General features: G+C 42.3%; 1 protein-coding gene across 3 annotated transcripts in view; it reads right to left on the bottom strand.

Moving 5' to 3' along the window:
• Window positions 1-4,357: 4,357 nt before the first annotated feature.
• Window positions 4,358-24,646, bottom strand: part of KCNJ6 (potassium inwardly rectifying channel subfamily J member 6) — a 200,702-nt gene continuing 180,413 nt past the window's right edge. For 2 of the 3 annotated variants that reach the window (XM_083171702.1, XM_083171703.1), the window contains exon 3: window positions 11,384-16,021. In XM_083171702.1, coding sequence (XP_083027828.1) covers window positions 15,696-16,021 — 326 coding nt within the window. In that variant the 3' untranslated portion in view covers window positions 11,384-15,695. Of the gene's footprint in view, window positions 5,627-11,383; window positions 16,022-24,646 lie in introns of those variants that run through there. The other variant, XR_014470243.1, reaches the window with a different exon arrangement.

Below are 24,646 nucleotides of genomic sequence, written 5' to 3'. Positions count from 1 at the left end.
CGAATGCAGGGGCTGCTCCCACCATGGAGGAGGCGTATCCCCGTACAATTTCATGCGGATCGCCTCATATCCGCATACGGACGGCAGGTGGCGATCCGTATGGAAGGCGGGGATTCGCCTGCACGGTTGCGGCCGCATATTCTGATCGGGCCGCACCGATCAGAATAAGGGCCCTGGTGACCAACAGCTGAATGGTCATCACTGGGTCTTCACTTGTAGGTGTGTGTGATGACGACTTCTCTCCCGGCCTGACCTCTAGGGGCGGTGTATTCACGGCTGGTGCAGGTTTTTTTGGCTCCCTAGGCAAATGTTTAGCTTACTGCCCCCACCCCCTCCCACACACCAATACGACTTTCCAGAACCTCAGGTGAACGTGACGTCCTAGAAGGTCAACACTTGCCGAAGCTCAACAAGGACGCCTCTCTTTGAGTCAAAACAGCAAAATTATAAGTATAAAGTAGGAATATGGTCATGAGGTCAACAGTCGGTCAACATGGAAAAAGATTGACATGAATTTTTCATGATATTTTTTTTTTAATACCAACTTGTTCATACTTTACCATCCCAGTGGGTGTAGAGGGAGAATAAAATACTGTGCCGAGCGCAGCGAGGGGACGCGGAACACTTATTTATGTTGATATAACTTATGTCGTCCTTTTTCCATGTCGACCTTGGGCTTGTGTTAAACTTTTGAATGTCGACCTTTTTCGACAACCCATGAAATAATGGTGTTCTTGTAGTGATCGGGCTGAAGACCTGGACACATCAATACAAGGACTTGAGTAGACGTGGCCTTTTCTGTATTCCTTGTGTAGTGTTAATGACTTCACCCCTGGTTCCTATACTGTGTGTGCTGTTCCCCTGGTTCCTATACTGTGTGTGCTGTTTTCCAGAACATAAGTGGGACATTTCCATGCACTTATATATTTATGCCTGAGAGCTGTATTACCGTCTGATTGATTTCTCGTTAGGGCTGGAGTGAGTAGCGATATTGATTGCCGACACAATTTTTGCTGAGTGTCATAATCAACTTATGTTCTTTCTTTTCTTGCCTGCACATTAATCTCATCTAATTGTTACATAATGGCTCCAAGCTTCTGGATGCTGATGTTATGTCCTCAGCTTGTAACAGAACTGGAGGATACAGTTACATTTGTTGCTTAGCAACAGCGAATGTTGTATTAACTCTTGCCTCTAGGAATGACTGAAAGCTAGTGTGAGCCCTCACATATAATATATAACTCTAGGAGTGGCGGATCCAGAGAGGGGGGGGGGGGGTGCAACTCAGTTCAAAATGCAAGTAGGGGATGCACACCAACTGCCATTCTAAACTGGCTCACTGGCAGTTGGTCTTACTCCCCTATTTGAATTTTGAACTGTGCTGCACCCCCCCCCCCCCGGATCCGCCACTGCTCCCTAGAGTTGTGATTAGTATGAAATAAGCCGTGCCTGTTCCTCTGAACTATCCCAACCTCCCATTCCGTCTTATCCTGACTGTACCAGAGTCGCAACAGTCTCATATGTATTGGTCCTGCTCACAAAATGGCCGCCTCCATTGTAATCCGACCACAGGTGCACTTTAAGGCAGCCTTCTGGTTACATCTCTCGTACATACGCATCTGTTCCTGCATTACAGGTGACAAACTACAGGTTACGTGTCTGTGTGATTGGCAATATAATGATGGCCATCATGACGGATAATAGGGGCCTTGCAGACAGGCTGCCTGCAGCGTATACAGTCCTGTCAGCTGCTTAAATGATTCCTACAAGTGATGTGCTGACATAACATTGCACATATATTTGCATACAGCATGCATATTCTTTATGGAGAATTGCATAGATTACCATAATGAAGCAGCGTACCTCCATGACTGTTACCTGTTCCTCGCCGCTCTGGTCGGGTTCCCGCAATGTGGAAGATCGGGCGCTGTAGAATACGAAAACACTGGAGCAATATGAAACAATAGTGTACAATTATCACACATAATGAACAGATTATAAATAAACTGTGTGTGGTTTTGACCATCGATATGTAAAAACATTGATGGTCATCCATTCCATAGTTATACACTATCGATGGCCAGTTGCACTTTTACTGTCGATGGCAAAGGCATCGATGGCCATCCCTGGATGTAGTTGGCATCCTGACATTCACATTACCGGCAGTCAGGAGCCCGGAACCTGAATGCCAACAGCCATACTTTCTATTGCAAGCATCCTGGCTGTCTGGATCCTGTACCCAAACTGGCCGATCAGCTAATAATAATCTGGCTGGGCCAATAATTGAGCAGTGTATTGCCATGACCAATCAGTGTTTATTGGCCTGTCGAAGCATAGTCCCATAGATCCGATGATTTGTCATCCGTATCGGGAAGTGTGGGCGATTCCTCATTGGACTGCACAACGTCTTCCCCCTGTTCTTTCTTATTGGATAAATGGGTTGCCCCGGAACCCCCTCCTCTTGGCAAGTGGCTTAAATTATGACAAGAGCAATGCTATGTAATATGCTTACTAGAGCTGCCCCCACATCATGCAGTGTAAGGGACAGAGCGGAGCTGCTGCACATGCCCAGTCCTCAGTCAGCACGCTGGACCAGAGAGGAGCTAGCAACGAAGAAGAGACTGGAGCCTTGCCATGAGGTGGGAGAATATTTATAAAGTTCAGTACTGGTTCTATTATTTTTGTGTAATCATTTGTTATGCTTAAATATAGTTTTTTCCCGGCCCCTTATTTATATTATTTAAATGTTTGCTTCAGCCTATACTATAGACCAGGGGTCCTCAAACTATTTTGCTCTGGGACCCCATCAGACAATAAAAATAATTACAGGACCCCAGCAAGTGACTGCAGAAGGTCATCATATCACATGTGTAGTCAGCAGGCAGCACATACATGGCAGCATTGTGGGGGCACAGAGTGATGGGAGGAGTCTGATATACCATAACCCATAACATCACACGTGTAGTCAGCAGACAGCACATACATGGCAGCATTGTGGGGGCACAGAGTGATGGGAGGAGTCCGATATACCATAACCCATAACATCACACGTGTAGTCAGCAGACAGCACATACATGGCAGCATTGTGGAGGCACAAAATGATGGGAGGAGTCTAAAATAACAGATAATTCAACAGATTTTTCAGAATCCTTGAATCACTGACTGAGATTAGAAATGTCATCAGCATGATGGTCAGCAACACAGAGTCGCGACCCCATGCTGAGAAGGTCGGGACCCACTTTGGGGTCAGGACCCACAGTTTGAGAACCACTGCTATAGACTATCCATAGCATTAGATATTACTATTGTATTTCATACAGTGTCCAGTGTAGAAAAAGACCAATGATTACATTAATGTCCAGTGTTGTTCTTCTTCCGCTCCTCCCGGACTCCTGCTCTTGCTCCAATGTTCCGCAGAGTGGGAGATTGCAGACTGCATTTGGAACCCCCTCTAGGAATCCTGCGTTTGACACTGATTGAGGTGGAAATAACTGTTTTTCCTTTACACCGGAACAGTCTAATTAGCAATCAAAAAGTTCTACTGATTAATATCTTAGATCAACACTTTACCATATCTCGAAAAATCGCTGCTGCACCATTTTCCTGGTGAACCATGCTCCGTGGGCCCGATTCAGACCTGATTGCACAATTGCAAATTCACACAGCGGCCGATTATCGATTCAATGAGCATGCGTATGGTTCACAGTATGCATGAGCGATGAACTCCTGCAACTACTTCTGTGCGCTGGGCATTTACAATGTGATTGAAAGGTGGGGCGTGTGGGGGGTGGAAACCTACCGTTTTTCAAAAAAATATTGAGAGTATGGGGGGAAAACGCAGTCATGCCGAGTCGGCTTAGGGTTTGTGACTTCAGTTTCAGCCCGGATGTGCCTGTTTTTTACCACGGCGCCCAGTAAGTCTCAGGCTACGCGGCGCCGCCAATAACTTGTTCCCTATGTAAACATCATTCAATAGTGAGCCTGTTACGAAGGATTTCGGACATATTCGCACGGGTGCACCCATACACGTCCCTTCGCACAGCGAGCACATTAATCCGCAAGGTGGGATTTCACTGGAGCAGGGCGGCGGCTTAAGTGATCGCTGGCTCCTCCGAATTCGCAGCAGAGCGATCATCTCTGAATTACCCACTGTGCACGATTCTGAATCACGTTCTCGGCGTTCTCAGGCATAGTGTTCAATTCAGGAGAAAGTTTATATTTAAAGTCTTTTCCAGTGTATCAGGCATTGTAGGGTCAATACTGCTAGCTTTGATCAGACATGGAATATGGGAATATAGCTACAGTATATGAGTAATGATTTAGCGGTAGGCAAAAGAAGAGATAGACAACAGACTCGTTTTGAATAGTTTTTTTTTTTTATAATTGTATAACAACTTGCATAATTATTTTACATCTCTCATTCATTGATTTTTTTTTATTGATTACAGTTGGTCTGCAAGAAAAAATAAAGATACAAAGCAAGAAGACAAAGCTTGGTCATTTCAGTCTGAGTTCTTAAATGAGAGCGATCATCGGAATAAAATGCGTTGTGCACAGTTACATACAGTAAAATGGAACACTGCCAGGCATTACGTTAGCAAGGCTCCCATAGTGTTAATTTGGGATGCTCCTCCTTATTATCTCATTATTAGCTAAACGTTTGTTATCATCACAGAAAGCAACGGTGACACCTCTTATAAAATCACAGTAAAACCAAAGAGGAGGAGCCTCAGAATAGAACAAATATAATAAAAAAAACAACGATTTTTTTCCTATTTAAAATTGTGGTCTACATCTCATTCCAATAGAATTATAATGATAGTTTTCATCTAAAGTTTGCCTATTGCCTAGTCACAGTGGAGGGGCCATGTTTTTTAGTGGAACCTATATCCGGTACAGTATTAATGGCCAATTCAATAAGAGCCAGAGGTCACCACGGTTCACAGTCATTGCTTACAGTTGAGTTTTTAGGAAGACCCAGTACTATTGGGTGAGGCCACAACATGGCTGCCCCCGATGCGTGTAGACAATAGCTTTACTTCAAAGTAAAGAGGAATTTAAACTGTTGCCATCAAGTGGTGACATCACCAGAGCGGAAGATTTGTGTGTGTGGATATAGTGAACCTTTAGAACCACCTGATTGGCTTTTTATTTTTTACATTTTGACAAACGAGTAATCTCGAATTACAAAAATTAGACATAAGACACTTTAACCTCATCTGTAGAAAAATAGACATATCTCAACTTGGACATTAAGGTACAAAGATGGTCGTAGAAGCCTTGGAAGTTTTTATGCTTAAGTAAAAGACAGAGAACACAAACAAACAAGCCCCAAAAAAACCTGAAAACAAAACAATTTGGCCAACAATACAATTCTGATCTTAAACATTAAATTGAAAATATATATTTATTAAAAGATCACACTGGGTACAGACGCATAAATCTGGCATCTTCAGGAAGTTTATTCAGCTCTGTTTTATCAAAGTTGTAACTAGAGTAGGAAATGTATGTCGGGATATCGTCAACACTGTTGAAACAAGTCTTCACTGTAATTTATCACTGTGCACGGCTTGGGTGAGGGTGAGTAAAGTGTAAAGCACTTTCTGGTCCGCCATTAATGGATAACCTAAAATAGATAACAATTACTACCGTTTTTCCACCCCAGGGGTCATCTGCACTTAGACATGTGATACTTAGACAGCTCCACCCATAACTGGGGCATTTCTTCTATTTAAGCAACATCTGCAACTCGCAGGGAAGAATTTTGTGTCTACTTAGCTGAGAGACAAGAAACCCTAGGGCCTCCTGTGGCCCCCCAAACCATCATCTGCAGACCCCAGCTCATTTTTGCTTTATTGTCATATTTGTTTGTTATAGCTTGTTTAAAATGTCTGCTGATATGTCATTAACTATATTGTAAATGTAATGTTTTAACATATTACTAAGTTTAAGATAATGGGTGGCGCTTTTGAAACTTAGAGGACCGCCCATGAGGAACTGAAAATGGTTACATACAACCAATGTATGGGTAAGTCACATAAGTGGGAGCTGATAATAGGAGACTGGCATATTCCTTATCCTGTTAAATAAGGAATAAGATCTTTAAAGAGTTGTCTACTATAGGATGGTGCGGGGGACTTGGCTAAATACCAATATCCATTTATGGAACTCCATTTGGGACCACTAAACCAATCACTGAAATAGATGTTATTTATTGTAAAAGCAGTAATCATTCAATGCAAGTTGTTATAATTAGAACATACATAACAGAACGTAAGTTTAAAATGGTTTGTAGCCCTGTTATCACTAGAGGCCTTGGAAGACTATTCTATGATGTCCTGTGCGATGCTGAAACATAGGATGTCTGTTATACTTTGGAAAGAGAACTCTCCCCCCATGTGACCTGTAAATGTGTGTCCTTTACATATGCTCAAAGCTATATAATGTGCAGTTTTCAAGTTATTTTTACAGAAAAATGCTGCACTAAAGATTAATCTTTGAAGCGCTTTGTGCTGGAACAAAAGGTTCTACACTGTGCAGTCTTTATTTTTATCCCTCCATTTCAAACTCATGTCAATGTACAAATCATCATCATTATCATTGTAAAGTGCAACGGAATATGCCATGCTATATAAGAAACTATAAATAAATAATCATCATCAATCATCTGCAGGGGACCTCTTGGGTGGATACTAGGGATGGTCATCGATGGTTTATGGCCGATATCGAATACTTTTGCCATTGATGGGGGAGAACCAAATGGTTTCCCTCCATCGATGGTACAGCAAAACGATGTTTTGCTGTTTTTGTTTTTTTCAAAGTGCCGGAGGCACGGAGCATAGCCCCACCCCTGACACCCGAAAAATCCTGCCCCCATGTTTTGATTGGCACACAGGCCAATCAGTCAAACACAATGGATGACCATTGATAGTTAAAAATATCGATGGTCATTCATTGCATATTTTAACACTATCGATGGCCAGTTGCACTATAGCCATAGATAGCAATGGCAGCGATGAGACTGCTGTACTTGACTCTTGTGGTGACCCCATGAGGCCCTTCTTCACAAATGACTTTATTTTGTAAACTTCACCACATCCCTTGCAAGTGTTTTTGTTTTGTTAACTTAGGGGTAGATGTATGAAGCAGTGATAAGGAAGGAGAAGTGAGCCATAGAAGAAGTGGCCCATGGCAACCAATCAGCACTGAAGTAGCATCTATATTTTGCATAATATAAAATTATACAGAGCAGCTGATTGGTTGCCATGGGCCACTTCTCCACTGGCTCACTTCTCCTCCCTTATCACGTCTTCATACATCTTCTCCTTAACTACAGGACACCATACATTATTTAAAAGCATAGAAAAAAATAAGTATCAGTAAGCTTGAACCTTTGTAACCTCTGATAAATCACTGAAAAGTTTGGTTATATATTTACGAGCGGCATTTCCAGCCGGTATAATATAAATACGTGTTAAGTTTAGTGATCCATCAACAAAATGCCAATATTATCCAGGTATTGAATAAACCCCATCACAAAATGACCTAATACTCTGACCAATATGGTGCTATGTAAAATGCTGTGTCTTCCTATGTTTTCCAATGATTTGCAAATGAGGAAACTGCAACGGCACATCTATATATAGCTATGGTCAAGAGAAGCTGCAGATTATATTAAGTTAATTAAGCATATTCATTTGGTGCCCCCTTAGGCTATTGCTCATGAATGTGTATCTGATGTGTGTTGCTGAGGGAGTACAAACAAGCACAATATGTTTGTACAGGATTATGCTGAAGAACTCGGACCATGCACCGCTTGTATTGCAAACACAAGAACCCTCAGTGTTGTCAGATGGGATTTGACTTTTTAGAACAACACAACATGCTCTTTCTTTATGATTTTTGACCAGTTGATCTGCCCTTTCTCTTGTACTCATCCCCTAAACATACTTGTTCTTGAGAAAACAGCCTATCAATTTGCTAGGAACATGTGACATCACTGAGGTAATTTGTGTCTCATATCTCAGTGATGTCATCAGCTCCATTTCAACTTTAAGAGCCTATATGCTACTGAAGAGTTTGGCAGACCACAAAATGGCTGCCTCTGCAGTGAAGGGTATGTTTGAATGAGGAAATAGTCAAGAATAGATTACAGAACCTAAATAGTAACACATCTTCTGGCCCAGATGAAATACACCTTAGGATACTAAAAGAATTGCGTTCTGCCATAGCAGTACCATTATATCTGATATTTGAGGAATCAATAAACTCGGGGACGGTACCAAGGGACTGGCGCATAGCTAACGTAGCTAACGTAGTACCAGGATGAAAGGTAGCAAAACTAACCCTGAACATTAAAATTATAGAATGGTCAGCCTTGCATCCATTGTGGGGAGAATTTTAGAAGGAATAAGAGATAGTATCCAAAATTTCTTAGAACAGGAGAAGGTGATAAGTACAGTAAGTCTCAGCATGGGTTCCTCAAAAATCGATCATGTCAGACTAATTTAATTAGCTTCTATGAGGAAGTCAGTAGGGAGCTGGATTTAGGGAAATCTGTTGATGTAATACTGCTTGATTTCACTAAAGCTTTTGACACTGTGCCTCATAAAAGGTTATAAATAAAAATAGGTAATTTAGGGTCAGGAGATAAAATTTGTAATTGGATTAAAAACTGGTTGCACAATCGGGGACAGAGAGTGGTGATAAATAGCATACATTCCAGCTGGGGTAAGGTCTAAAGTGGAGTCCCACAAGGTTCAATATTGGGACCCACCTTGTTTAATATATTTTTTAATGATATAGGAAGTGACATTGGCCCTTATTCTGGTTGGTGCGGCCAGAGCCGCACACGGTGCTCTGGCCGCACAAACCAATCCCCGCCCACGAGACGGATCGCCACGGCCGTCCGTACACGGACGGCTGGCGATCCGCATAAAAATGGTGGAGGCGTACGCCTCCACCATGGTGGGAGCTGCCCCCTGCATTCGATGGTCGTCGACCATCGAAGGCAGGTCCGCACGCCCCAGCAGCTCCCGCAAGCTGAGACCACACGGACAATCGTCCGTGTGCTAGCTTGTATGGGGGCTGAGAGCTGACATCCGGCGACGTCAGCTTTCCGCCCCCATGAGTTGCGTCATACCCTCATTACCATGCATACGCCCCGCGTTTGCATGGGAACGCCCATGAAACGCGGGGCGTACACATAGGGAAATGAGGGTATGAAGCCCCTCACGCCCCTATACGCCCCCTTTGCGGCGGACGAAATACGTCTGCGGCGAAGGGGGCTGCACATGCGCAGATTGACCTCTGCGCATGTGCAGAATAAAAACATCGGCGGTACGGCCGCACGCGGGCCGTACCGTCCGAATTAGAATAAGGGCCATAGTGAGTAAAATTGCATTATTTGAGGATGACACAAAATTGAGTAAGGAAATTAACGCAGGAGAGGTTTCGGATACACTACAAAGTGATTAAATTAAACTGGAAAGGTGGAAAATGCAGTTTAACATTGATAAATGTAAGTAATTCATTATGGGAACAAAAAGGAACAAGCTACTTATAGGCTAAATTGAGTTATTATAGGGAATTCTGCTGTACAGAAGGACTTGGGGACTTGAAAAACTGGGTAATAGTGCACACTGCTCAAGTGCAGCAGCAAAGGAAAAAAGAACACTGGCATGCATTAAAAGGGGGATGGATTCAAGGTATGCCAATTTGAGAGTGCCTTTTTACAAGGCATTGGCGAGACGACACTTGGAATACTGTGTTCAGTTCTGGGCACCGCACCTTAAAAAGGACATAAATGAATTGGAACAGGTACAGTGAAGGCTGACTAATATAGTAAAAGGTCTCAAATCACTAGAATACAACGATTGGTTAACCAGGCTGAATATGTTTTCACTAGAGAAACAGAGGTTGAGAGATGATTAGTACTGTATGTTCAAATACAGGATTGGGAATCATATGGAACTGGGAGATGATTTGTTCACTAACAGGCCTACACGTGGGCATGTACTGAGGTTCGAGGAAAAGAAATTCCGTACTGAATTAAGAAGAGGATTATTCAACATTAGAACATTAAAATTCTGGAACTCATTGCCGGTTTGGGGGGGGGGGGGGGGGGGGGGGGGGTTTACAGCAACTACTGTTTAAATAAAAAAAAAACTGGATACATTATTGGAAACTAAGGGAATCCCATAGATATGACTTACTCATGTCAGTAGTTACAAGTCAAATAGGTTGAACTCGATGGACTATCGTCTTTTTTTAACCTTAATTACTATGTTACTATATAATATTGTGCCAAGCCTTCAAAATGGCTGTCTCCACCATGCACATCCTGTTTCCAGCTATTACTTCCTTATATCCCAGCTGAAACCATATTTATATATATAAACATACATGAATACAATATTGCAAAATGGCTCTTTAAATAAAACAAAGTTTTCAAAGTTAATTGCGTGACCGTATATTATTACTCTATATTTGTTCTAATTTTAAAACTGGCAATCTTAGCAGGTACAGATTAAGGGGGAGAATTATCAAAGCTTAGAGAGAGAATACGTAATAACCAATCAGCTTCTTATCTCTATCCAAGATGTGACGCATCTCCCCCTGAATCATTTAAACACCATGTGCTGCATTTCTGCAAAGCACTTGTCATAAGATAGTTGCATTGAAAAACACACAGGACATTGGGCCTTATTCTGTCTCATTCGCTCAGATGTGAATTTGGAAGGGGGGCCAATGTTTTGCATATGTGCATGTGTATACCCTGGGTGCGTGCGAATTCGGCGAGAAGTCTGGTTGCCGAATGCAAGCACCCCGCCATGTAAGCGGGGGGGGGGGGGGGGGGGCGGTAGGGGCGGGGGGTGCTGGGCTGGGCCATTAGCATATGTGCATGCCTTGCATTTCATTCCATTAAAGCGCTGGGCATACATATACTAATGCGGTCGTGACGCAAGTGCAGGGGGAGACAGCTGACATAGCTGGATTTCAGCTGCCCATCCAATGCCCTGCATTTCTTTGCTCATATGTATGAGTGGTCTGGGCCTTCACCATCATTTAATGGTCGGCGACCATCGAAAAATAGGGGAGACTCCCACTGGCATGCGAGTGGATTTTCATGTAAAACATCCGTTCGCAAGCCTTGCGAACTAATTCGGTGTGTGAATGGGTGGTGCAGGCTAACCATTCACAAGGCAGAACCAGAATAAGGCCCTTAGTATATGATGTGAAATTAAATGAGAAATCGTTATCACAATGCAACTACCCAAATGCACACGGGGTCTCTCCTGAGATTTATTTTTCCATTTTCTATAGAAATAAAAAAAATATTCTTCAAGATCAGACAAGGCAGAGTCATCATTTTAATTTTAAGTTTTTTTTTTTGGTGGATCATAAATTTAATATGAAAATATAAGTAATTCAGTTACAGCTGTCTCACAGGATGTTACTACGATCTGAAATCTATTAAGAATAGTGCAAAATTCACGGAATTTTGCGGATGCTCAAATAATTCTGTCCGGCTTAATCAAGGGTTTACAGTAAATTCTCTCATATTTATAAAGCTTTAGGTGTTATGAAGTTGATTTAAACTTTTAACCTTTAGAGAACAGATTTTAGGGTGGGATTCGGTCCATAGGTTGACGGTGTCTAGGTCGACACTATATGGTCAACATTGACAAGAGGTCTTTAGCGAATTCCGATGATCTCACAAAACTGTTAATATTTATAAAGTTGGTAATAACATGTTCATGGCTGGATCGAGAACTTTAGAGGCCCTAAGCACTTAAAACATTTTGGTGCACCCATGTATATGTATATCTCCACAAAGAAACGTTATCTTTAAAATTCTCACCCATAGTTCTTCCTCCTCAAGTGCTCAGTAGTTCCATATCCTAAAATACTCATTAATTCCTCATCCTTAAATACTCAGTAGATCCTCACATTCAAATACTGAGCAGTTTATCAACCCTAAATAATCAGTAGTTCCTCATACATTAATACTCAGTAGTTCCTCATAACTAAATACTCAGTAGTTCCTAATCCTCAAATACTCAGTAGTTCCTAATCCTCAAATACTCAGTAGTTCCTCAAATACTTAGTAGTTCCTCATCCTCAAATACTTAGTAGCTCCTCATCGTCAAATATTTAGTAGTTCCTCATCCTCAAATACTCAGTAGATCCTCATCCACAAATACTCAGTCGAGCCTCATCCTTAAATACTCCGTAGATCATCATCATCCTCAAATACCCAGTAGTTCCTCATCATCAAATACTTAGTAGTTCCTCATCCTCAAATACTCAGTAGTTCATCATCCTCAAATACTCAGTTGTTCCTTATCCTCAAATACTCAGTAGTTCATCATCCTCAAATACTCAGTTGTTCCTTATCCTCAATACTCGGTAGTTCCTCATCCTCAAATACTTAGTAGTTCCTCATCCTTAAATATTTAGTAGTTCATCATTATCAATTTCCTCATACCTAAATACTCAGTAGTTCCTCATCCACAAATACTCAGTAGTTCATCATCCTCATATACCAAGTAGTTCTCATCCTCAAATACTCAATCGTTACTCATCCTCAAATAGTTGACTCTCATCCTTAAATACTCGGTAGTTCCTCATCCTCAAATACTGAGGAGATCCTCATCCTCAAATATGCAGAAGTTCCTCGTCCTTAAATATTTAGTAGTTCATCATTATTAAATTAATCATACCTAAATACTCAATAATTACTCATTCTCAAATACTTGTCCAAAACACTCTACAGAAACTTCTCTGCAAATTCTCATCAGTTATACTTAATAGTTCTACCATACCATGCTATTAAATGTCATACACAGAAGAGGCTATTTATGTGATACTCCATGCCAAAGATCTTTATGAAAGTGTGTGCATCCATCTGGAGGAGATATGTGATTATTGAGAATAAAAATGTTTATCCACATTTCTACACCCATGTGATTTCTGTGCTGCACGATGTCTGGAAGCTAATGAAATAATAATCTCAGCGTTTTTCCAGCAGGAATCACACCGGATTGGCTGTTACAGAACCACTAAGGCAGCAGGCTGTCAATCACCAGTGTGTCAGGATGTCAGCAGGAATGGGTTCAGCACAGAATGGTGAGAGACAGTTCTGCAACCATCGCCTGGGTCAACATGCACTTGGGGATAACTTAATTAACAGCTTAATGAATTCTAGTAACATGTATAATTAAATAGTCAAGTCTGTTGTCGAGTGATAATCCCAAGTGTGCTTTGCTATTAAATTATTGCTAAGAAAGACTTCTGCACCTCTGTGCTGGGGAACTTTATGTGGTTAAAGCAAAAACAATGGAAAATCAAAGGTGTCTAATGTATAATTTGTAGAATGTGCATATTTATATATATATATATATATATATATATATATATATATGTATAATTTGTGTGTTTGTGTGCATTTACATTTTGCTGTAAATACTGTTTAGAACGGCACTCATATGGTCTCATAAATAATGATCAAAGCAGAGACTTGAGACCGCAGGAGTGCTGTTCTATGGAGGATATACAGTATAACATTATCTCTGTCCTATATATTGGAGTGTGGTTAGTTCCGCAGATTGACCTTTCAGTTGCCTGGATGTAGATTTGTTCCCATTTATGAGCTCTAGGTACATATATTGTAGGTCTGGATGATACTGTATGATATGACTACCACAGAAAGGTTCTCCTCCATAGGTGCAGATATCAGGTTGGGATAATCATTGAAAGCAATAAGATACCCTGGGGTAGATGTATGAAGCAGTGATAAGTGGAGAAGTGTGCCGTTGCAACCAATCAATTTTATAGAATGCCATTGCATACCTCTCCACCGACACACATCTCAATCATACGTCTACCCCCCCCCTCCATCCCCAGTGCCCTGCAGTTTTAATTTGATGGACCTAGAATAATCTAATATGACCATTAATGTGTTAATTGTCCATAGTTTTCATTTGTCCAGTGTTCTTCGAATCCTACTTGAAATCGTGGTAGTCTACCATACGGCCCCCTGATATTAAGCACTCCCACTTTGAACACATAGAGGATTCTTTGAGAAGATAATTTGTTGGCTTCTGAAACCTCAAGGAAAAGATCTCAACAAGCCTTCTTCGATGATCAGTAGATGCATTTATGTTGTTGATATAATGTTGACAACAACATATTGTTATAGTTACAGGCATGTCTACCTTTTAATGTATGTTGGCTAAATATGAAGGGATGTGAGTTTTGATTTTAAAAGGGTTCATTTGATTTCGACAACAATCTTCTAAGAATGCCTTCAAACATTTATGGGTTCCTCAAGCAGTTTTCAAAGTCATCAAGGAGGAAATGTATCACACCTTGGAAAAAGATAAAGCCTCTTACTGTCATTTATCGGGCACTGTCTTCAAAATGATAGTTTATTATATATATATTATTGGTTGCTTTTGGCAATCGCTCCACTTTATCACTGAGGCTTAAAAAAAGAGCAATCTTTATGTAATCATTTAAGGAAGACACTCTTAAATTGACCATGGACCTTCCCTTTTCTTTGTCCACGATGCCCTGATAGATGTGCATAACTCTGGTTCATGTGCTATTATATTGTGGATTAGATATTCAGTAATTGTTCCAAGTCTGAACAAAACTTTCAGACTCAGCCAGCAAAATCCCTCAGTGAGATTGATTAAAACGTTTTGTCCAAGTTTGGTCCTAATTATTTCCCGAGACTTTAATTAACCCCACAGTACTTTTTAGCTTTCTAAAACCTCAGTAGAAACAATCTAAAAAAAAAAAAAACCAACATAATAAAAAGAAAGTCCTACAATTTTATTCAGCAATTCTGCGGTTTTGGGCAGATAGGAAAAAAGGGCATCCATTTTGTCTGTAATGAATAATTTCCCAAAGAACGATGGGAATTGTGGTGTAATAAGAAGAGGCGTTAGTTAGATTATTATGTAAACGGTGTCACAGTTTGTTTGGTTCTCTGATCCTGTCCCTGACATCTTTTTTGTCACCTGGTATATGGCTTTTTAGAAGTCGTTTAATATATATAGAAATACTGAGGTACTTGAGATACTATAGCTGCCAGTCTGCTTAAGTGAAGAATACATCAAAGCTTTATACGCTATAATGTATGTGAAATTTTCATGAAGGACAAAATGTTTTTCTTTATTTTGTAAAAATTTAGTGCTTTTTAAGCTTACTTGAATTTTTTGCATCATCCGTCCTAGTATTATAAATCCAAACCTACAATTATTACACATCTATGTATATGAGTTCATTCCTTTGTACATGCGCGGTTAATTACCAAATTGTAAGAGAATAATATTACATAAGGCGTATGTACAGTGTACTTATGGACTTATATTTTTTTCCTGACCGTAAAGCAAGCTTTCTTTTGGGATTTAATATCCCCCCTCTCCTTTAAAAACCTTAATTCCAAGGAAGATGGAGAACCATCTCTCCACGTTTTTTCATTTTTTTTGGTGTCACTGCTTGAAATGTTTCAATTGCAAGCCCCAAAAATAAGAGCACGTGCATTGTAATTAGCAATTTGCAGTAATTGGACACGTATGTGGTGTCAGAGCCACGTGTTATACCAACCAACCTCCTTAACTCACTACCCACCGGTTCAAACAGCGGCATGTATACATCAGAGACTGTTTTTCTAATGGCTTTCTTTACACTTTTGACTCATTTTCAATGTTGGCAACATCCCCGTTCCTCTCTGTTGGGTCCTCAAGGTTCTTCTCTCCATTTTCATTGACCAGCTCTTGGTGCTGGTTCAGTTTGCTTGAGACTGACCAGCTGAGAGGCATCTCTGCCCTGTTCATGATTTCGGACAGATCTTTGGCGCTGCAGGTGGGTGTGTTGGTCTCGTACGCGTCATGGAAGCTGTTATAGTCCACTTCGTAAAAGCCATCTTCTAGGGTAAGAACTGGCGTGAATCGATGGCCCCACAGGATTTCTGATGTGACGTAAGAGCTCCGAGCTTGACAGGTCATGCCTGTAGAGATTAAAAGAAACAAAATTCCAGTGGCAATATGTTGAAGGGTTACATCAAGGTAGTTTAAACTTTGACAAGTGATTATAAACGTCTAAAGATGTCTAGTTAGCATAAAATGGTTCTAAAACTCATAAGTTGGGAACCACTTGAGTCCAGTTATCCTCAATTCCAGTGCTACTGTATGTCTGCCCACCAGTGATGGTTCCTCATAGGCCTGAGACAGTACAGTCCTACACAGGGCTTAATGTGGTCCAGGAGAGGTGGTGGAACTCATTTCACTCTGCCACCTAACACTCCCCTTCCCCTCCCCCATGAGGTAGAGCCAGAGCCAGTGGTAGTTTTTTTTGGCACTCCCTTGCAATCTGTAAAGCTTTTCTGACAGAATTACTGTGCATGGCCAATGTAAAAGTTGAACTAGTTCCAGATCACCATTAGAGGTGGTGGAACTCAGTTCCACCCTATTCCTTCCCACTTACCTTAATGGAAGTCAACACAGTTAGGATTTGAACACCTTGTTGCAAATCCACAGGTATATTTTGGACCACTGTGTGATATATTGAGACACACAGCTTCCGAATACACAGGGGTATGCACAGAGGTGTCCAAAAAAATCAGGCGCACTTTGAATGTATTATTGTAGTTTTAAAACATAAAAATACATATACTTACAGATTGACCTCCAGTATAATGATTGCTGCTCTTAATTGGGGATTTCTGTATACCCCACAAGACCAACCAACACATAAATTACCAACAAAAGATAATTAGAGAGCGCACTGGTACAATACTGTCAATTAATAATATTTATTCGCAAATAACAATGTAAAACAATTTAATAAAATCTAGGACAGGTCAGTGATACAATTCTGGGGACCACAGATTTTTAGCTGGATTATGGAAATCTTTCAGATTTATTTTATAGCGATAAGTCACTAATTTCCTCCAGACTTAATAGTTGTGAATCCAACATAAGTAATAGCCCCGATAATTTTATCCTTGTGACACCAGATCAGAAAAAAGAGGTGGTTTTAGTGAAAGTTACTGGCCAGTACTCGCCTGACTTCTTCTAATCAATCATGCAATCTGCAAACTTTTGCTTGACACAGTCTGTATACAACTCTACAATCGAGAACCACTGTCTGTGGATAATTGGTAGAATGGGTATTGCTCAATTGCAGTGGGATGGTAGATAGCAAGCGAAAAAGCCGGTGTTTTTGTCCTCCTTACCGAACCTCAGTCGGGAGCTGCGGCTTATGGGGACAGCCGTTCCTGATGTCAGCTCTCAGATCTCCACTCGGCCTCGCTTGTCCTGCTGCTCACACGCTCGCGGCTGGAGACTAGCACCTCCAGCTGACAGGATGAGGTGAAGTACGGCTGTTTGTGGATTAACCCCCCTCGTGCTGGCTCTGTTTATTGTTGCCGGTATCAAGCGGCATACAAGGTTTACTTGGATAAAGTCTGTTTGTGCAGACCGCCCGGGGCAATAAATTGGATAGTCGGTCCAAAAGTCCCACTGGTATCAAGACCTGTCACAGGAAACACCTTATTGGAAGAAGTCAGGCGATTACTGGCCAGTAACTTTCACCAAAACCACCTCTTTTTTCTGACCTGTTGTCACAAGGATAAAATTATCGGGGCTATTACTTATGTTGGATTCACAACTATTAAGTCTGGAGGAAATTAGTGACTTATCGCTATAAAATAATTCTGAAAGATTTCCAGGTACTTGTGAATTATCCGGGCTGCCGATTTTGTCCTTAAGTTTAGTTAACTTAAGGACACCCGACCGACGCAATGCCCGCGATTTACCCCCAAATCGCGGGCATCGCGTCGGTCGCGGCCGTTATAAGGGGCCGCGAAGCGATGCCCGCGATTTCCCATAGACAGTAATGTTAAAAGACGCGATGGACCCGATTTCCCATAGACAGCAATGTTAAAATTATTACAGTAATGTTAAATGATGTGCAAAATAAAATGACAATGTGAAATGGGCCAATATGGCCATTTCACATTGGATATGTTTTTTAAAAAAAATGTTTCATGGCCCCCCACCACCATTAACGCCACCCCGCTTTTGACGCCAACCCGAACTATCCACGTCGGCGTGGAGTTGAGAATAGAAAGTGTGGCGAGCGCAGCGAGCCACCGAGCCCGAAGCGTGGCGAGCGCAGCGAGCCCCGCGTGGGGACGTGGATACCTTCACAGGTATCCGCGTCCCCTCGCGGGCTTCACAGGTGTCCGCATCCCCTCGCGGGGCTCGCTGCGCTTGCCACGCTTCGGGCTCGGTGGCTCGCTGCGCTCGCCACACTTTCTATTCTCAACTCCATGCCGACGTGGATAGTAGGGGTATGAAAAGGTCGGAGGACGCGTACCGCCGCCCCTCGCGGGCTCACTGCGCTCGCCACGCTTCGGGTTGGCGTCAATAGCGGGGTGGCGTTAATGGGGCCATGAAACATTTTTTTTTAAAACATATCCAATGTGAAATGACCATATTGGCCCATTTCACATTGTCATTTTATTTTGCACATCATTTAACATTACTGTAATAATTTTAACATTGCTGTCTATGGGAAATCGGGTCCATCGCGTCTTTTAACATTACTGTCTATGGGAAATCATGGGCATTGCGTCGGTCGCGGCCCCTTATAATGGCCACGACCGACGCGATGCCCGCGATTTTTCGGGCGCGATGAAAAAATCGGCAGCCCGGATAACTCACAAGTACCGATTTCCACAATCCAGCTAAAAAATCTGTGGTCCCCAGAATTGTATCACTGACCTGTCCTAAATTTTATTAAATTGTTTTACATTGTTATTTGTGAATAAATATTATTAATTGACAGTATTGTACCAGTGCAATTATCTTTTGTTGGTAATTTATGTGTTGCTTAATGGAAGTCTACTTTTTTTTTCAAAATCAAATTACATTATGAATAAAACGGAACAATTCAAACATCCCATAACCACAAAGAATGCCTTTTTCTTAATAATAAGACTCATCTACTGATTGACTGCCTTACTATTATTACTTATTTATTTAATGTTATTTTCTATTGGGATCAAGACAGGAACAAAGTGAGAAAATTATTATTATAATTTGTTTTATTGTTTTTTTTTATTTTAGAATGGTCAACAGTGGCGTATCTAGCGTAAGGCAGCCCCCGCAGCCGCTTGGAGGAGCGGGGGCTGCGTGGGCGCCGACACCCTCCCGGCGCATTGACAAATATTTGCTTAGATTGTGCCGCTGGCTGCTGCCTGTGCGCTGGCTGAGCACAAGCTAGTCGGCCGTGGCACGGGCACGTACATGACAGTCACTGACAGTGACTGTCAGTCAGATAAAAAAGTCTCACTTGATTGGCGGGCGGGCGGGTGGGAGGGAGATCTGGCTTGCTGTAGAATGGACGGGCGGGCGGATGGAGGCGTGGCCTGAGATGTTTGTGTCAGAGCCTGTCTTCAACTTCCCCTATACGTGTGACGTCAGGACGTCACACGCTGGGGAAACATGCCAGGCCTGAGGAGCCGGCCCGGGAAACAATCAGAAGCATTGAGGGAGCAGAGACAGTGTCCCACCAAGTCAGTCAAGGTGCGTTCAGGCAGCGCAGCACTGACTGCCTGTATGTGCTGAAAAAGTTTACCTGTATACCTGTATATCTATATAAATATATATATATATATATAGCTATATACACACACATCTATCTATATACCTATATATATATATATATATATATATATATATATATATATATATATATATATGGATATGTGTGTCTGTGTATATATATATATATATATATATATATATATATATATATATATATGTGTGTATGGATAGGGTGCATATACAGTGTGTACAGATGTAGTGTAATGGGCATTATGGTGTGCAGCATGTGCAATGACCATTACGGTGTGTGGCAAAATATGTAATGGGCATTGCAACTTGAAGCGACCCTTTTTTTTAAATGTGCACACTCTTTTTTTTACATCTATTCAAGGGGTACAATTTTAATAAAAGGGGGGCGCCAGAAACATTTTTGGCTTGGGGGAGCAAAATTTATAGTTACGCCACTGATGGTCAACCAATAGAGAAACAAACATATATGCAAAGGGCAACAAAAGCCCAATACAGACCACTGTTTTTTTTAAATATATCAGCAAATAACAGGAAAACAAAAATCACAGGTTTCTAATGGAAAGTGGAGGGATCTATCGAGGGCAGGGGAAGAAAAGGGAGGAGAGGGGACCACAAAACAGTATCGGAAGGGTAAGCCTACAATAAGCATCCAATAAAAATATATATTTTTTCTTTTGTGGTGCCAATCTTTTTTTTTTTTTTTTTTAAAGTGTGCACTAATTAATAATTGATTGTATATGGATGCACTTTTAGTTAAGTGTAATGTTAAGGGGCCACATTTATATTATTTAGTCTAGTAATGGCCCCTTTGTTTTTAATAAATTTCAAGAATGATTCATATATTATTAACTGTTTTTACCTGGAAGTATAGAGCCACAAATTATATTATATTCATTATTATTGTCACCCTGGTACTAAAAACCAAAGGGGTAACACCATTGGTCCTGTACTATTCAGCATTGGCCCTGGGTTTCTAGGAAGGGAAGAGAGGGGTGCATGTTTGTGTGGACCCCTTCCCTTGATAACCAGCCCTGAAGCTTAACAGCTTGGATAGACCGGACAATTCCCCCAGGCATATGTAGGTTGTAGACCTTATACACTTCACTGGCAAATGGTTTCTCAGCCTCAAAAATCCCAGTGATTTGGAGGCTAAAACTAATGTCAAATAGCACAAAATGTGGATTCTAATACGCTCAATCCTAAATCTCATTATGGAGCATGCCAATGAAAAATGAATGCCCTCGGTACCAAACAATAGTGGCAGAGTTGTTCTATGACTTGAGTTCCTGTGTCGGTGGCCTCTACAGAGTTTACAGAGTATTATGCTTTAAATAAACACCCTGTTGCCCGACAGCCAACTCTCGTTTTGATACCAGAAATTGTTGCTTACATTAGCCAAGTAGAAAACTAGCAAAGCAATCGCCATCGCGATTAGTAGACCATGAACATGGGGAACCCAAGTCTGAGTTTTTCGCGCCATGCGAGAACCCTCCTCCTACAGACACGTGTCCTCCAGCTCATGGTTCATACTGTAATGACTGTGGCTGCGATGACTCTGCTTGCTTGCTTCTTGATCAATGTAAGGGCAAATTGCTTTATTTCTAATTAATCAAAAGCATTCAATCAAAAGCATTGATCAATGCGATTCTAATTTCCTTTATCGTACTCTCAATTTAAAGCAAAAACAGTGCACTGAAGAACTACAAGACATCCACAAGCAGAACTAGGAAAAGTACACTGGTTGTCAATAAAGCAGGTCATTCACTCATGCCCAACTGAAGGCATATGTTTGGAAAGTTGTATTTTCACATAAAATGTAAGGAGAACATATTGATGATCATTTACTTTGTAACAAATAACAAAACAGCTATTATATAATCCCATCTGCTTTAACAGATCTCCTTGATTGCCTGATTTCTAAACAACAAGGGCCAGTGAGGCCCCCCCCCCCCCCCCCCCCCCCTACTCCTCTTTCATCCAGCACAAACCCCCTTTTGTGCAACAACTTATCTGGAGGCACTGAGATGAGAGAGAAGGGACACTGATGAAAGTGATAGAAATGAGGGATGAGGACAGCGAGGACTGAAAGAAAATGGAGAAAGGGACAGATAGAGTGTGAGGGAGACAGTGATGGGAGAAGAGGATAGAGAGGAATATGGGGGACTGGGGCGGAGATGAGGGAGATGGGAGGAAGGGGAGAAATATGGATGCAGTGAGCAGAGATGAGAAGAGCAGAAGTTTGGGAAGGAGATAGAGATGAGAGAAAAGATGATGAGGGGAGGAGACATGTGGAAGATTGGGGCAGATTTATTAAGCTTGGAGAAGAGATAAAACTGGAGATAAAGCGGAGAAAAAGGTAAAAGGAGATAAAGCACCAGCAATCAACTCCCAACTGTCTTTTTTAAACACAGCTGATTGGCTGGTGCTTTATCTCCTTTTACCCTTTTCTCCGCTTTATCTCCAGTTTATCTCTTCTCCAGCTTAATAAATCTGCCCCAGAGAGTGGAAAAAAAAGGAAGATGGGGAGGGACAGAGATGAAGAGAGAGAATAAAGGGTGATTGAGTAAAAGAGAAAGATGGGTGAGGGGAGGCAGAATGCGAGAGGGGGAAAGGAGGGGCAAAGATGACTCAGCTGTGAGGAAAAGGGGGGACACAGATGACACAATGCAGGTGAAAGGTGGGACAGAGATGAGACAGCTGTAAGGGAAATGGAGGGCAGAGATGACACAATGCAGGGAAAGGTGGGACAGAGATGAGGCAGCTCTAAAGGGGAAATGGAGGGCAGAGACGACACAATGCAAGGGAAAGGTGGGACAGAGATGAGACAGCTGTAAGGAAATGGAGGGCAGAGACGAACAATGCAGGGAAAGGTGGGACAGAGACGAGACAGCTGTAAGGGAAATGGAGGGCAGAGACGACACAATGCAGGGGAAAGGTGGGACAGAGACGAGACAGCTGTAAGGAAATGGAGGGCAGAGACGACACAATGCAGGGAAAGGTGGGACAGATGAGGCAGCTGTGAGGGAAATGGAGGGCAGAGACGACACAATGCAAGGGAAAGTGGGACAGAGATGAGGCAGCTGTGAGGGAAATGGAGGGCAGAGACGACACAATGCAAGGGAAAGGTGAGACAGAGATGAGGCAGCTGTTAAGGAAATGGATGAAAGAGAGGACACAATGTAGGGGAAAGGGTAGGACAGAGATGAGACAGCTGTAAGGGAAATGGAGGGCAGAGACGACACAATGCAGGGAAAAGGTGGGACAGAGATGAGGCAGCTGTGAGGGAAATGGAGGGCAGAGACGACACAATGCAAGGGAAGGTGGGACAGAGATGAGGCAGCTGTGAGGGAAATGGAGGGCAGAGATGACACAATGCAGAGACAAGGTGGGACAGAGATGAGGCAGCTGTGAGGGAAATGGAGGGCATAGACAACACAATGCAGAGAAAAGGTGGGGCAGAGATGAGGCAGCTGTTAAGGAAATGAATGACAGAGAGGACACAATGCAGGGGAAAGGGAGGACAGAGATGAGACAGTTGCAGGAGAACGTGGGTAAACAGATGAGAAACCTGCAGAGGAAAGGAGCACAGTTGAGAAAGATGTGGGGAATGGGAGAATAGAGATAACACAATTGTAGGGGAAAAGGGGGACAGAAATGAGACTAGGGGAATGAGATGGCAAGGTGGGAGAAGACCTGCAATGCTGCGCACAATAGCTTCTAACCTGGTCTAATATCTTTATCTATAAGCCACTAACTGTAGCTTATATAATTTATTACTTTCAGTAATACACAGACGCTGTTCAATAAAGTCTCCGCTTCACTGTGCGCAGTGTGAGGATTATAAACCACGTTTGTATTTACAGATGGTATTGAGAGCCAGCTGGGTGCTATATTGTGGTGGATAAGAAATCTCTCTCCTCTGATGCCTCACACAGGGTGAACCTTCCCTCCTCCTATGTGCTGTACAGTACCTCCAGCCAGCACTCCCCATTATGTTTCCTATCAGCTGTGTTAGGAAACATAAAGAAAGCCAAATCCATCACTAAACACCTTGAGAATCCTATTTTCTGTCCGGTTCTGTTCAGTGAATGTAAAACAGCGACACCACAAAGCACAGATTCATTAACCAACAGCTTGTCCTACCTCCCACTGGCGTGCCATCTGATCACGCTGCTCTGATATTAATCTCAAATCTGCCCGATGTATAGAGGCAATCTCTGTCCCCAGTATAAAATTGGCTGAATGACCAGTAAGGAACATTGGACAGGTTTGATGATAACATAATGACTTGTTTTTCAGCCTCTTCGGCATGCATGATGCAGAAGGTCGTCCAATCTACTCTTCCGCTGGGAACTACCTGGAAATTCCCAGGTGTCCCAGATGTTCTGGGAAAGTGGGTAAGTACAGTGTATGTGCTGGTAGTTACTAATACCACTTTCTGATCACAAATGCAGGGACGGTTCAGTCCCGGTGCGACCCTGTATGTGCAGTCTGTTCAGATCGCATAAGCGAACCAGCATTATTGCCGGTTCACTGACATCATGTTGGGACGTGGCGGAGCGTAATCGGGGGAGGAGGTAGCGCGTAGAGCTGGCGCTGCTCCAAGCACTGCCTCCTCCCTAGTGTAAACGGGAAACGGGTCGCTTGACCCGATTAACCCGTTCACACTGCACAGCAACACGGCAACGAACCGGAAAGAACACTTCTCTTTACCCGGTTCATATTGCCGTTATGCTACCGGTTAGCTGTAACCGGTAACCCCTTTGACATCGCACCAATTACCGAGTCGTACTGGCAAGAAACCGGCATGAACCCAGCAATTTTGTGCAATGTGAAAGGGGTATTAGCCAATAAATGGAGAATCCCCATATTTTGTTCGGCGGGTGCAAATTTTTTTCACTGCTGTAATTCGGACTGATTTAGACTTGTACAGGTCCGAATTTGGCCCCTTCTCCAATGGTGGGGGTGTGCTCTGTGCGCATGCACATAGG

Source organism: Crinia signifera, chromosome 2 (assembly GCF_055691185.1).
Source record: "Crinia signifera chromosome 2, ASM5569118v1, whole genome shotgun sequence".
Lineage (NCBI taxonomy): Eukaryota > Metazoa > Chordata > Amphibia > Anura > Myobatrachidae > Crinia > Crinia signifera.
This window is presented reverse-complemented; position numbering and strand designations above follow the sequence as displayed.